The sequence below is a fragment of the Arachis hypogaea genome, chromosome 5 (assembly GCF_003086295.3).
Source record: "Arachis hypogaea cultivar Tifrunner chromosome 5, arahy.Tifrunner.gnm2.J5K5, whole genome shotgun sequence".
Taxonomy (NCBI): domain Eukaryota; kingdom Viridiplantae; phylum Streptophyta; class Magnoliopsida; order Fabales; family Fabaceae; genus Arachis; species Arachis hypogaea.
The window spans coordinates 35520252-35536493 of record NC_092040.1 but is presented as its reverse complement, the minus strand read 5'-3'; the positions used below and the strand labels follow the sequence as shown (position 1 = coordinate 35536493).

The following is a 16242-nucleotide window of genomic DNA, read 5'->3' as shown; positions in this document are numbered from 1 at the left end:
ATTAAAGGAAATTCACCTACCGAAAAGGGATCAATATTTAGGTAGAATATTCTAGCATCTATATCTTTGATATGTGAAATATTGGTGCTAGCCATTGATAGACTACGCAATCAAGAAAGAAACTGACTAATGTAGTTAGGATGAATACTTGATGCAAAACAATAAATGAAGTAAAAAAAATTAGTAATGAAGATAACAATAAGTAAATTATGCATTCAAGAAAAACTTAATATAAGTTAAAAGAAGTTCATTTAAAGTTTTACATATTGAATTGAAACACTGAAATTGATTTATAGACAGTAAAAAAAAGTAATCAACTAATGAAAATTTGTGAGAGATACGAAGGTTTTATCGAAAAAAAAAAGAAACAATGAACTCTGATAATATAAATAAATATTATAATAGTTTAATAGGTTGAGTAAATGACACTGCATATTCTACACTTTCCTACATATTAGATATCATGATCATGTTGAATTGAAAGCTTTAAACTTGTTAATAGATTTTAAAAATGTTGCGTATGTATTGATAAAAAAGTCAAAAATATATTTTCCTTTAATGTACTCAAAATAAAACCACTTGTGGATTGTTTGATTTTTAGCATGAATATACTAAGTTAAATTTAGAACCTACTGCTACTCAAAATCCGGATTGGTTAGTTCAAGAGCAAAAAATATCATGATTAGCATTGACCAATGCAAATACATTCTAATCTGAAGAGGTGGGATGTCCACCATAAAAGGCAATATCAGGTCAATGATTAAAACTATATTAAAAAATAAAATTTTTTTAAGTTAAATGAATCTAAATAAATAGAGAAAACAAGCACTAAACAGAAAGACCTGCTTATGTTCTATTCATACTTCCTATTATAATAATTATATAAGAATTAAATGTTACATAATCTGCAATGATTTATAGAATTGTTCTGAAACCTAATATGCAAGTTTAATACTTTTTTCCAATATAATTTCATAATGGAAAGAAACCATTTGAATGAATACTGAACTAAAAAAACCATTAGATAAAGTTAAGATGTGACACGCTAATGAAAAATGACTATATAAAAACTAACGTAGCCATTGCATCAAACAAAATGAATTATATATTAGATTATGACATTTGAACAAAATAAAAAGAAAAAAATTATTAAATCTCAATTCAAATATTAAAAAACTCAACAACGACAATTCAATTAGAATTAAAGAAAGTACTAACATTAACAAATTTTAAATAGCATAAGACATATATAATAATGCATTATACTAAACAAACTCACTAAATTGTTAAACAGCAAGAAAAAAATTATTAAAACACCTTTAAAATAACTAAAACGAAAACTTTTGATAATATATTATATGCAACTGGTTCAATATTAAAGAGCACGAGTAAAAAAGTTTTCTCCTGAAAAACAATCTAAATATTACAAAATCAGAATATTGGGCAATGGTAATGAAGTCAGACAATATCAGTTTGGTGCAAAAAAAAGCTAAAAATTGGTGCAGTAATTTTGAATTTGATTAAACATAAAATAACTCATATTGCACAACTGAAAACACAATGCCAACACATGAAATAGATTTAAGAAAACTTACTAAAATAAAAAATTAATACATACTTAACATAACACTAAATATCATAAACCTAAATTAGAAATAGAAAATGATAAGAAAGGTAAATTGATACAAGATTCATAACAAATTGGAGACTGAACTACTACATTTAAATTAAAGCAACTGAACTAAAAAATTTAGAAAGAAATAAACTTAAATCAACTAAAATCTTGACTGTTTATGCTTTAACAATCTTCACATGCATTATAGACTCGTCCAAAGAACAAACAGAAAACTTTAACTGGGTGCCATTCTTAAAACCATGTATAGTGGCAAAATCCTTACATTTCCTTGTCAAATAGAGATGAGCCTTCTTAGCTTTACCACATCTTAAACCCATTCTGTATGAATGTCCATTCTAAAGCACAACCACGGCAGAACCATGCCTGCTAAGAAAAGCTTTTTTTACAAATCTTGAAGGGAGGAACTACATGATAAAGGAAAAAAGAAATGTCAATAAAGTTAAATCAGAAACTAAATAATATAACATTCTGATAAATAAAGTATAAAAAATTATCAAAGAGAAAATATCAAGCTAATTAGAGGATAGTTGCTTGTGGCAACTAATGACTTCAAGGCATGGCTTCATAAAGATGTTATATGGCTGCTTAAAAAGACAAGATATGTCACAATGGTTAATTTTCTACAAAGAACTATTATCAGGGTTTGGAATATTGTTATTCATGTTAATAAATAAGCTGAAACTAAAATTAAAACCTACCGGATTACCATGTTGTAGTGAAAATGGAGAATTTATTGGATGCTGAACACATGAATAATTCATCTGAGGGTAACCATGAATTATTAGATCTTGAGAATAAGATTGTTGCTGTGACTAAAGATAATTGTTCATTGTATCATTCAAAGATATAATATTTGTATCAATCCCACTATTATTTGTACAATGAGATGGGATAAAGCTCAAAATATTAGGTTGTGGCATGACATAATCATTAGAAAATTGCTCAATAAAAGGTGAGACATTGGAGTTAAAATTAGAATTAGATGAGATATCAATCACAACATTAGGATTGGATTGTAATGATAAAACCTCAAGAGAATGATCAGTGCTTGTGGTATTGGAAAGAGGACGTAATATAGGATCGAGAAAACACTTCTAGGATGGATAACGAAGTGGCTTCCTAACCATTTTAACTTTGGTGATTATGAAGATATTCTCACCTATATAGATCATCTTGAGCCGGCCACCATTATTCAAATCATACAACTTTACTAGATTATCAAAGCCAAACAGAATATATCCAGTAGACTCATATAATCCTCATATCAACTTAACCAAATTCTTATTTAGGTCAATAACAAAAACCTCTCAAAAAGTTGTTGCTTATATCTCCTATAGAATGTAGATGAAAACTAAGATTGAACCTACATGAAACACAAAAATTGAATAAAGGATATCCAAAATGTCTTTTAATAACCAATATAATAAATAAAATCTATAAGAACTACATCAATATAACATCAAGTATAACTAAAAAATCAACCCCCTTCGGATCAACTACAAAGTAAAAAATTCCATCATCTTCAAAATTAGCGGGAAGAAATAAACTCTTATCAATCTCTATGAAATATATAGAAGACATAAATACCAATTAGGAGGGATTTATTAAAAGAAAGTCGAATAAAAAAGCATCTATATTTTTAGAGTAAAATAATTTTATTTGGCTTGGAACCCATTGTTTGCATGCTTGAAAGCTTGAAAATGATTTGTGATATTGAGACAAATATTTATAGACCATTGTAATAAGAAAATTACAAAAAAAAAATTTGAGCAAAAGGCCTCATAGAAGCAATAGTTAAAATTTAAATACATAAAAAGAATTTGATCATGAAAACCTGGTATTTGATTGACTGGGATATTCTTGAATGATTTGTTATGTAAAGAAAAATATAAACAGAATTCTAATTAGACAAAGATGGTGGCTAGTAACGTAAAGTAACTAAGAATAAGAAAGGGAAAAAAAACATGAGTATAGCTCATATTTTAAATATCCATGCAGGTTTGTCAGATGTCTCTTTTCCATAATGAACAAATGTTACACTGTGAAGACTTTTGCACTATTAATAAGCTAAAAAAAACTATATATTAAAATATATATTAATTAATGAAGCTAACTACTTTGAAAAATAAAATTGATGATACATAATGGTAGAGAATATGGCAGTAAAATAGAGAGTATATTGTGATGAGACATAGGTTATTGTAGGGTGATTTTCATAAATAAAAAATTTTAAACATGACTGATTTATAAAAATCATCTTCTAATATTTGATGGATGGAACAGTTAATAATTAGTTTAAAAAATTTATATAAATTATAGTTTATCTAATCATATAAGAAAGAATTATATACAAAAAGTGTAATAAAGCATTACATAGTAGTCAATAAGAACTAACATCAAAGTAAAGTGAAAAAACAAAACTTTACTAAACACTTGTTGATTAAACGCCAAAAAGGGCAATGAAAATTGAAAAAAGTTTCTACATATATATTGATTAGAAAATCTATAGCAAATAAAAGTACATTTATTAAAGCACTTGTATATGTCGTTTCATTTGAAATAATAAAAATTATAACAAAAATAAATAACTGAATTAAAATAGAATATCTGATATAAGATTAAAACATAAGAGAAAAATAGAAACATGAACCATCAATTGAAATTAGATCAAACTAAGAAAGAGAAGATACAAATAAAAGACACCTACAATAACACCTTAGAAATTACAAATACTTGCAGACATAGCATGGTGACATAGTCACAAACATGCTTTATTGAATATAAAAATTAAAAACATAACATTATTTAAGGAAAATAAACTACAAAACAAGTGACTCAAACATAAGAAGTAAGTGCAATCTAGTCAATGTGCTCCTTGTTAACAGTGATAATAGACTCCTTGATGATCTTCCTACATTTAGAGAATGAAGAGTTATCGAGCTCTGGGAATACATTAGCAAAATTTTTAGCACACTCTACAGAACTTAAAGGGCGCTTAGGAGTAATATAGTCCTGGTTAGAGTCAAGGTTGATTATCTTTGGTTATCTCACATGATTGGGAGTTATAATCGTAAAGAATTTTTATGAAATCAGAATCATAAAAAATTAGATAAAAATCGAGACTAAAATGACTTAGAAATAAAACAACACATACTATAGGAGTTTCATTGTAATTAGTTTGTATACTTTGTATTTTAGAGTTCTCCACAGTAATGTTCTCTTGGTATAAGAGAAAATAATTAACCACGAAATAGGTAATAAAGAAATACATTATTAAAATTAAGATATCATACATCATAAATGATGTATTTAGATGCAACTAATGATATCAATTACAAATCTTTACAGAGCTTAAGAACGATTATATTGCATGGTTGGCAAGCATTTATGTTATCAAGCTTGACAGAAATTTTGAACAAAAATTTCTTTTCTCTAAAGGAACGAAGTTCATCTGAAAAAGTCATCCTTAGAAGAGCCTTATATGATAGGAAACAATAATAAATTAATGTCAACCACAACACTAACATGAATAAAAAAGGAACGTATTGAACAATAACAATTACACACAATCCATGAACTTACATTGGACAACTGAGTAGCATAGAGATCTGAAGTAGAAATGCCAAGATATCAGGAAGCCTCCTTATTATCATATGACAAATGATGTATTATCAGTGTCTTCATAAATCTTGACTTGGATGCAAAATCTGAATGAGAAAAGTGTATCAGTTAATATAAACTTGCTGGTTGCAAATAGATAAAGAAATTAACAAAAAAAGAATCCAAAAATGCACGTTTGACCAACCATAGCATTTCGTAATTCATTGTTAAATCTACTTTGATTCTTTATGAACAAACAATTTTGGACCATTACCATAGTTAAAGCAAAGTTAGGCATAGGCAGTTTTAAATCTAGACGCAGTATAGTATTCTTTCTACCACCATGTTAATATAAAAAAATAGTTTGAAAAAAAAGATAGTTAGAATCTTTTTCAATTTAAAATTTAATAGAATTTTTAGATAAAAATAATTCTATTAAATAAAAAATTTTACTTATAACTCATATAAATATCTATTTTGGAATCTATTTATTTTATAAGAAAAAATATTTTGAATGAAATATTTGAATGGAATACTAAATTGGTGGCTTGTTCAAGATGTTGAGCAACAATATTTTATTCTGAAAAAACACAATCATTATGAAAATGGACAGGCAGTAGAAAAACTATGCCAATCCATTGAAATATGGTATGCTACAAGTGAATATTTACGACATATAAATGAACTATCTTCCTCTTTCAATGCATGATAGCACAACTTGCAACTTTTGTACCACATCCATTTTGCTCTTGATGGAAATCATAGTGCCAATAGTACAATAGAATCCACTCTGAAAAATTATAAATTTACTATATTTTATAAATAATGCATACACGAATAAAATAAGTACGTTATCAAATAATAATATGATACCTCAGTTAACTCCTTAATCTCACAAATAGGTTTGTATGGAATTCTATTGAGACATCATCCTCAAGAGAGTATGTCGTGTGAGAAGAAATTTGAGTTAAGACATTTCTGGACTGACCATTGCCAATAATAAAACTGGAAAAAAAATCTAAATTCAGAATACCATAAAAACATTTAAAAATAACAACTTATACATCGTTGTCTATATGTTTAAAGAGTAATATTAACCTCCTTAAAATCAGGATTGATATATAGAATTGAATTATAGTTAGTATTTGATACATCCATAGTACCTGCAAAACAAATCTAGGAATTTAATGGTATGAAGATTATGAAAATCAACCTTGTATCGAATACAAACTTCATGTGCATATATTATTTACTAATATAATGAAAAAAGCTACAAACCCTTTAAAAAAATTGAACTTAACAAACTGAATAATAAAAATGTATTCAATAGTAGAATTATCCTTCATATGGCGAACCAGTTGTGTGCCAAACTCCTCCCCAATGAGTATACCTAATGGTACCTTTGTCCCTAAAAATTATGAAAAAATAGAAGAAAATAATTAATCTGTGATTAACAATTAAAAAGATAGACAACACTTGTAAAGAATATATGAAAAAATGTACTGTAGGTCATCAAGCTCCACAATCATATAAATTGATTTTTTTTGCCATTTTTGAGAATTCAACTATGTCCCTTCTTGCAGTAAGAAGACCCATAACATCTATAAGTAAAAAATGAGACACAAAATGGAGATAATAATATATAATAAAAATTTTTATCATAAAATTCTTTGCAAAAATGTCCATTAAAAACAATTACCTATGAGATGGGACTATGAATTCTGCTAAGACAATATTAATTCATTTGGGACAAAGTGAAAGACATTAGTAAGAAAATTAATATCATTGACATGGAGAAACTGAGTTTTTCTCTTAAAATAAATACGAAGAGCATGGGAAGTGGGCTTGTATTTTTTATCATTAACAGCAAGGGAGAAGTTTGTCAATGAGTAAAGCCTTCCCTCAGTTATGTCGTTCTCGAAAAATCTCCTATGAGGGCTCCTAATAGAACATTGAATTCTATGACCTTAAAAAAACATAACAAAAGTCATTACATCACTGAACACAATGTTATAACTAATATTATAAATACTACTTAAAATATAGACAGAAAAAAATACGTACCATTTAGTCCATCGCAATAATCTCCAACATTGGTCTTTTATATTTGTCTTCAGCAGCAGAGATTGACCATTTTTTAATGACTCTAACCTTGAGGCGCCAATTTTGTTGGTCAAATGAGGCATCAAGGTCCTTAAGCATAGTAAAAGAAGTTGCCATGGGAGCTGAGGAGTAAAAAACATATTCGAATAAAAGGATTAAGCAACAAAAGATAAGCAGATTTGTATGAGATATAAAAAAATGTAGAAAGAAGTAGATATATTTATATGAATGAACTGTATACTTGGACAACACCAAAAAGAAAGATTTAACAAAATTACAAATAGATATATCCAAAAAAAAATTGGTCAAAATAGATACAACACTCTGTAATAAAGAAAAATGTGGGAATTCTTCCTTTGAAGACATGATCATATACGATATAAATGGACATGATAGCAGACTATGAGTAACAATGCGAAAGCTATAGTATAGCCCATAATTATATACATGCAAAAAGAGTTAAAACAAGAACTAATAACATCTACATTTTTTCTTAGTATACTACCTCAAAAAAAGGCTGCTATATTGCTATGAACCAATAAAAATAAAGTATGAAAGAAAATTTATAATATATATAGCAAAACATGTAAAAAAATGTATTTTACTGTAACTGCATTATAAACATAGGTTAATATATACATAAAGTGTATATAATGAAATTGAATGCAAAATCATAGATTGTTACAAAAATATTAATCTCAAAAGGTATATAAGAATAAAACTAAAAAATATTTATAAAGCTAAGAATAAAAAAAAATAAAATTGCAAAAAGATATGACATATACCAAGAAATGGGTAAGATCAAAGGAAAAAGCAAAATGAAGTTTTATCTACATAGAATAAAAACTAATACCACTCCTGTAATCAAGATAATGTGCATAAATGAAAATAAAAAATAAAAAAAAGAGGCAAAAGTAAAATATCTGTCAAACAGCATTATAAGCATGTAAGTGGATAAAGCATATAATCGCTAACTTTGTGATCTAAGTACAATAAGAGTAAAAGTTGTTAAAAGATTAAAGCACTGACAGGTTTAACTACTCTAAAGTGTTTGTATAAGAAAAAATAATAACAGCTATTTAGGATTGATATAGAATCAAATCAATGCTATACAAATGAGACATATGCATGTATAATCCTATAATCATTACACTTAAGAAATCTAATCCAAAAAGTGAAATCAAATCAGTTTAACTGCTATGCAGATAAATAAAATTAAGTTGTGAGCTATATCAAAAATAATATTTTAAAATTGGTACAACTTTATTACACGTGGTACTAAAGAATGTAGATATGAAACCGTGTGAGACATACATGAGATAGCAAATCATCCTAGAATCGGTGGTGATGATTAGTTGAAATCTAATATTAAAAAGGTATATAATATCATTATAATCGATCTCGCTAGGTAAATAATGAGAGTTGCAAACAATGAGCCGCGTTTTCTAGCACAGTATTCAGTTAAATATCCCAAACCCAAAATTCATTTTCACCTATCAGCTACTCCATAACCCAATTTCACACTACCAACCCCTAAACCCTAATTTTTTAACGTAACCTCCCGAAACTCAAAAATCACCAAACCGCATTCCACCGTTGCCGTGTCATCGCATCTCCATTACACTACCGCCTCTTCGTTGCCGTTGCGTCATCGTCGGGCTGTATCATTTCCATCTCCCCACTAACTCTTCGTCTGCCTCGCGCCCTCATAGTTGCCATCAAAAACAGAGGTTAGCACAGCCACGATTGGACACTAGAGGCAATCCATCTCGCACCGTCGCTCCCCTCCCCCCCCCCCACATAACTGGATTTGTCATGCTATAAGCCCTAAGCGGTCACCAACACCACTAGTAACTGTTCTTCCTGTAGTTTCATTTGAAATTTTGATTGAATTTTTTAATTGTTTGAACTGGATTTTTGGATATTCTTTAGCTTGAATTCTTTTTTAGTTACTAGATGTTAGTTTTATAGATTAGTGGATGTTATTTTTTGTTTGAATGAGTGGACTTTACTTTTTCTTATTTTATAAATTTTTAGTTACTAGATGTTAGTTTTATAAATTAGTGGATGTTAAATTTGATTTGAATCATTGGACTTTACTTCTTGTTTTATAAATTTGTAGTAACTGGATATTTTTCTATAAATTAGTGGATGTTAAATTTTGGTTTGAATTAGTGGACTTTACTTCTTCTTGTCTTAAAAATCTTTAGTTACCGGATGTTGTTTTTATAAATTAATGCTCGTTTGTCTTTTGTTCTTAACTAATCTCCTAGAAATATAAAGGAAAAAATGAATGCAAAAGAAGTAGAATGAACTCGTCTTCAATTGAAATCAAAGGTACTCTTTCAGTCTTTACTACTTCCCTGCGCATGCCATCATCATTAAATTCTTTTACAAATATTTATATTGCATTCGAGATTATTATTTATGTGTTTAATTGTTAAATGTGTATATAAATTGAATTCAGTAGCTGAAGTTTACTTAATTATATATAATGGATAATAGTTATGATCCTAATCCTAAGTTAAGAGCTGGTTATTGCTATTGTCATCTATTTATATGTTAAGCATATATTGCATGTCTTAAAAGTTGTCTTCCTTTATAAATAATAGAGGAAAAGGTAAACATAATGTCAAACCCACACCCCAGCCAATTTTTCACCAGGTCAAAATGTTTCAAAAAATTATCAAGAAAAAGGTATTTTCTTTATTTATTTCTTCTTATTTTCTAAATTTTTAGTTACTAGATGATGCTTTTATAAATTAGTGGATGTTAATTTTGGTTTGAATAATTTAGTTATAGCATATGTATTAGTGGTTGCCTAATAATTGACAAAGATGTTGAGATTACCATGTATGCAATTGGTTCTTTTAAATGAGAACTGTTTAGTTGTTTTTTTATACCATTGCTTTGTTTACTGAATTGCTGGAATCGACATGTACATGCTCCGTAGGTTTATTTTGAATAGAAATTGGATTTGATGGGAGTCATTTAAATCGGATGCACCGGTGATATTTTGGTCAATGAGTTAGTTGTTACCTAAGCACTAATAAAAATGTTCATTTTAGCATGTATGTGGATGGTTATTGCAATTCAAAGAATGGATGTTTGTTCGGGTAATACCAATGGTCTTTGGCTTGATTTTCTATGTGAATGGTTATTTCTTGTTGGATGATTTAAAATAATTGGATGTATTTTGTTGTGTGTTTATCTAATTTGTTTTTGTCATTGACTGGTTGTGTATTTTTCTCATATTTACCTCATGATACGAGACTTGGAGATGATATGGACAAGTCAATCATGAAATCAGTACAGAGGAAGAAGAGAAATTCTGCCCCAATATGTGTTTGCATTAATTAAATTTGGACCTTTTGTTGAGATATTTTTGTGGAGTTAGTGACTTATTTTTGTTTGTGTGAAAATTTTACAGGATAATCGTTTAGAATCTTCTGAAAATAGAGAATTGAATGCATTTGTTGAATAGAATGAAGCGTAAGGAATTGGCGGGTTTATGTCTTTGTTAAACTCGTTTAGCAATAGCTAGTCTATGTTAAATACGGATTCCACTATGTTATTTTTTTGGTCAATTTATTAGTTGTTTCTTATCAAGTATGTCGGATGTTCAATTTACTATGTATGCGGATGGTTATTTTCATTCTGATGTGGATGTTTATTTGAGTATATCATTAATATTTTACTTTGTTTGCTTCATGCTATATGCACATGCTTTGCATGTTTCTCTTGTTATGTGGTTTGGATTAGATTTAGTTTAACGTTGACTGAATTCAAGATGGGCTCGAGTTATGGCATTTAGATATAAGTTATTAAGATTAAAAACTTTGTTAAAAAACTCCGACGGCATGGGAACTATTATCACAATACATGTTACTAACTTTCTAAATCCTACTTAATTAGGTCATTTACGTAGAATGTAAATTTATCAATTATAAAACATATGCCATTATTATTCTAAGTGTCTAATGAATGAGAAATTTAATGTACATGTTAGAAGTTGTGGTCAACCCATAATATGTTAGATGTTCATTTTACTAGGTGTATGGATGGTTATTTTTATTCTTAAGGGGATGTTTAATTGATTGGATTGGATTTAAGGAGATACAATTAACATATGCTGGAAGTTCAATTCACTAGATATGCGGATAGTTATTGTTATTCTTAAGTGAATGGTTATTTGATTAGATTGGACTTAAGTAGATACAATTAAAATATGACAAATGTTCAATTTACTAGGTATGTAGATAGTTATTTTTATTCTTAAGTGGACGTGTATTTTATTGGATTGGATTTAACTCAAATTTGCTTGATTTTGCAACAAAATCACACAAGTTCAAAAAAGAACGGAACATCTATATGTTTGTGACTAGAAAAACATCACATTGTGTCTTATAAATAAACTCCAACTATTCAATACTAAATATCAAAGAAAATTATACTATTCAACTTTATTCGGTTATTTTTTTCTCCCTTTGTCAGCTCTTTTCATGGGTAATCCTTTGACCCGTTGTATTATAGTCCTCATGCTTGGTGCTATAAATGGTGTTCTCACCTCCTTACGCTTGTTTCTTGGATGGTTGTGGCATAAAAGTTCAGCTTGGTCTTCCAATATAGTTCACACTTGATCAACTAATGAATTTTGTGGATGCAAGAAGCTCTTCAATTTGATTATCTAAAATGTTCAAAATTAGCCAAGTCAGTACAATATGAAGCCATTTAATAAAAAAAGATGATGATGTTAACTGTTCCAAAGATCTAGATTAGATTATCATAAAAAATTGTCCATCCCTAGAGAAGTCTTATAGTATATATATTACAGTCATTCTTCATCTGAAATTTTGACACTATTTTTAAGATTATAAAGCTAACAATCAACTAAACTCAGTTTAGTAAGGTCAACAATCTTTCAAACCCAGTTAAATAAGACCAACATATTGATAAAAGAATTCTTTGATCTATTTGCATGACTAGGAAGGGAAAAATGGATGTGAAGGAAAATACATGCAAAATCATGCATTATCATCCTCATCTAATGCATACACAAAGAAGTTAAATCAAGTAGATACAAACCATTAACTTGTATTTCTTTCAAAGAGTAGCAACTCCCCAACGGATTCTGGAAGAGAATGTAACTTGTTATTTGACACATTTAAAATCAACAGTTGCATTATCAAACATACATGAAACTTTAAATTTAAAAAAGGTTTAATTACTCTGTTGGTCCCTATAGTTTCGTGAAATTTTCAATTAGGTCCCTATACTTTTTTTCCTTTTAATTGGATTCCTGCACCAATTTTTTTTTTCAATTAGGTCCCTCTTAGTAGTAATTGGCTTAATTATATAGGGACCCAACTAAAAAAAAAATTGGTGCAGGGACTCAAATAAAAGGAAAAAAAAGTATAGGGACTCAATTGAAAAAAAAAATTGGTGAGGGGACCCAATTAAAAGGAAAAAAGTATAGGGACCTAATTGAAAATTTTACGAAACTGTAGGGACCAACAGAGTAATTAAACCTTTAAAAAATGGTACACATTTTATATCAAAATATCCTAAACAATCAAAGAAAACACAATAACAGCAATTTCAGCAAATTTATCATGAATACACCCTTATGATCCAAGTGCCATAGGTGTTAACAGCATAATATAACATCGAAGGTAACAAAAATAGCAAATATCAAAGAGAAATTAAGTCTATATCCAAAGAATCATGAACAGTTAGATGGAAAAAGATATAAGAATGACACAACACAATCTAAAATGTCTTATAGTGTAACTAACTTTGTATCATAGCTAATGTGTCTATGACATGGAGAAAAGTTACCAATTCAAAATGTTTATTAATAATAGGGTAATCCCAAACCATTCAACATTCCTTGATTATGCAGTGGTAACAAATATATCCATATAAAGATGCATCATGAATGAAAACTCCAAATCTGAGAAGGAATAAAACAGTGAAATGATATTTAGGTTCCATTATGTATGATCACCACATTTCTTAAACTGCCAATAGTTGCTAGCAAGCATGTTAACAAATTTTCAGAGATGGATAAGCGTTCAAGCCTTACCAACTGTTCCACTGGAAAAATAATACACTGTCAGCTATAAATAAAATCTCATAGAAAATGTTCCTTGAAATACATGTCATGGAAGAAAATGAGGCAAAATCATTTCTTTAAGAAAAGTATCTCATGGAATTAAAAAAGAGAATTACATTCATCAGGTAAGGAAGAAATTTGATTTCCATCAAGATTCACGAGTTTTAGAGATTGGAGTTTTTCCAAATTCATTGGCAGTCTTTCAATTACATTCTCTGCCTCTGTGATGTTAGTGCAACTTTATTATGTAGTAGTTTTTGCAATCAATCTTTAATAATACTATACGTCTAGGGTGTTGAAAAATTTAAAACAACCACTGCTAAAACACCAACATGAAAGGAAAAAAACATAATAGTTTAAACAAACTCAAAACTAATAAATTCTATCCTAATCAATAAACAGACAAACTTCTAAAGGAACAACAAAAATATGATAGAGTTTGTGGTAGCAAGGAAGCCAACCAAATCTCAATTGGTTATATGGCTCTTTGAAAATTTTTATAGGATTTAGAACTTCTTGTTCATCCTTTCTATTGAATAATGAAAAGACCAATGTATTATGTAAACAAGTTTGAATGCACATTGAGAAATTATTTATCTTTCTAACTCACTAGCCTCACCTTTTTAAGAGAAAGAATGATCGTGTTTTCAACACGAAATACGGTATTAGACTTGGGATGGCAACAGCGGTGTCACCCTTAGTGACCACAAGACAACAACTGCGGTAGTGGTGGAAGTGTCGTGAATCGGAGCGACGGAGGGAGCACAAGAACGTGAACGAAATGCACGGGGTATGGCTGCGATTGTGTCTGCATGGGTATGCGGGGGGGACAATAGTGTTCTGCTGTGTCTAAACAGGGTGAGGGGGAACGACGGCATTCTGCTACGTCTGAACGGCTGTCTTCGACAACGATGATGAGTTGTGGATGTGGATTGGAGAGGAACTGTGTGGGCTATGCCGTGGACGTAAAAAATGAGGTTATGCTAAGATTGGAAGTAATCGTAAGTAGTGTGAATGTGATTGGGTGCTAATCCTAACTTTTTAAATTTTAAAATCTGATAATAATTAATTAATTAAGAATCTAAAATTTAATTTTAATTATATCAATTTTTTTAATTCGTTGTTCACATTAATTACTATATGCATTGTTCCTTATACTTTCTCAATCATATATATGCATTTAATATTAAACAAAACATTGATGGGAATAAAAAAGATATTGCCTGCAAAACTATACTTAAGAAACATATCTCATGAGTGAGTTGTTCACTGATATTGGGATAAAACAAAAAGTTAAAGATTATGACTAACAATATAATAGTTAATATTAGGATTAAGTACGATTTTGGTCCCTAAGATAGAGGTTGAAAATTTTTTTCGTCCCCAATCATTTTTTCCTTATAAAATTGTCCCTAAGGTTTAACTTAGTTTTAAAATCATTCTTTTTACCAAAATTTTAAATTTTTATTACCAAATTATCCCTAACTAAAAAAATAAAAAAAAAACGCGTTAAGGGGGAAAGGGGGAAGGGAAAACGCGTTAAGGGGGAAGGGGGTTTCAGAGAAGAAGAGGGGGAAGGGAAGGGGAAGGGAATATGCCGCCGCTGCTCCTCTTCCTAGCTCGACGTCGACGCCAGTAGATCCGCGAAGAGGGTGCCGCAGCTTTTGGAGTGAGCTTTCCAGTCGGATTGAACTGTGTACTTCTTAGAGAACTTGTCGCATTTCCACTTCTTCTCGCCGTGATTCTGGTTAAAGTGCTTCTTGATTTTGGTGAGGTCTCCTAGTGCTCTGGCAGGATCGTGGTGCACGCAAGTTGGCTCCGAGCACACGTATACCTTCTTCCTCACCACCTCCATCTTCGTTCTCTGCTTCAGCTTCCACGACAAGATGTGGCCTCTTTTATGTAGCTGCAGATTATGGTTCCTCTGAAATCCTTTCCTACAGATCTCACATAAAAATCTGTTCGTCATCATCAGAGTCTTCGATGACAATGTTATTACTTCAGCATCAAGGTCCATATACATAACATAACATACCATGTTTAATTTAATTAAGTACCTACAGAATTTAATTAATTTGGCCGTGTGTTTGAGTTGGTAGCGGTGGAGTGAAGTTTGACATGCTCTCTTGAGTTATTACTCCTGCTAATGCTTGATTCTTGTGTTGTTGTTCTTCTGATTCCATTATCCATTATTGTTGTTGTTCTTCTGCTTCTGGTTGTTGTTATTTCATTGTTGTTGCTTCTGTTTCTACATTGTTGCTTCTAGTCGCTTCTGCTTCTGCATTGTTGTTTCATTGTTGCTTCTGCATTTGGTTGATTTTGGGGAAGAAGGGAAGGGTATTTTGGTTCGAAGGACGGTTTTAAAATTAAGTTAAATCTTAGAGACAATTTTGTCAACAAAAAAGGTTGAAGATGAAAAAAATTTTCAGCCCCCACCTTAGGGACCAAAATCGTACTTAACCCTTAATATTACTCATGAAATTAAATGCTAGATCTTCATAGATAAAATATTATATACATAAAGTTATAAAAAAACAATTAGGATGATTATATAATGATTAGATAAGAACCAAATAGTAGAACATACTAGCATTAATAAAGTTTATATTTAAAATATCCATTAGATAAACAACTAACATGACCAAAATACATACATAGAATTAATAAAGACTTTCTAAAATAACATGGACTGAAATTAAATGTGAATACAATAACATAACATTAGATTTGGATCCTCTAAATTTTGACTTTCACTTTAGAGCGTAAAGTGTGATATCTTACCATTTAT

General features: G+C 29.6%; 1 protein-coding gene across 1 annotated transcript; it reads right to left on the bottom strand.

The window, feature by feature from the left end:
* Nucleotides 1-15069: 15069 nt before the first annotated feature.
* LOC112803442 (zinc finger protein BALDIBIS-like) lies at nucleotides 15070-15492 on the bottom strand. Its single transcript, XM_025846937.1, has one exon. It carries the CDS (start codon nucleotides 15490-15492, stop codon nucleotides 15070-15072), a length of 423 nt encoding a protein of 140 aa, XP_025702722.1.
* Between the last annotated feature and the right edge of the window lie 750 nt (nucleotides 15493-16242).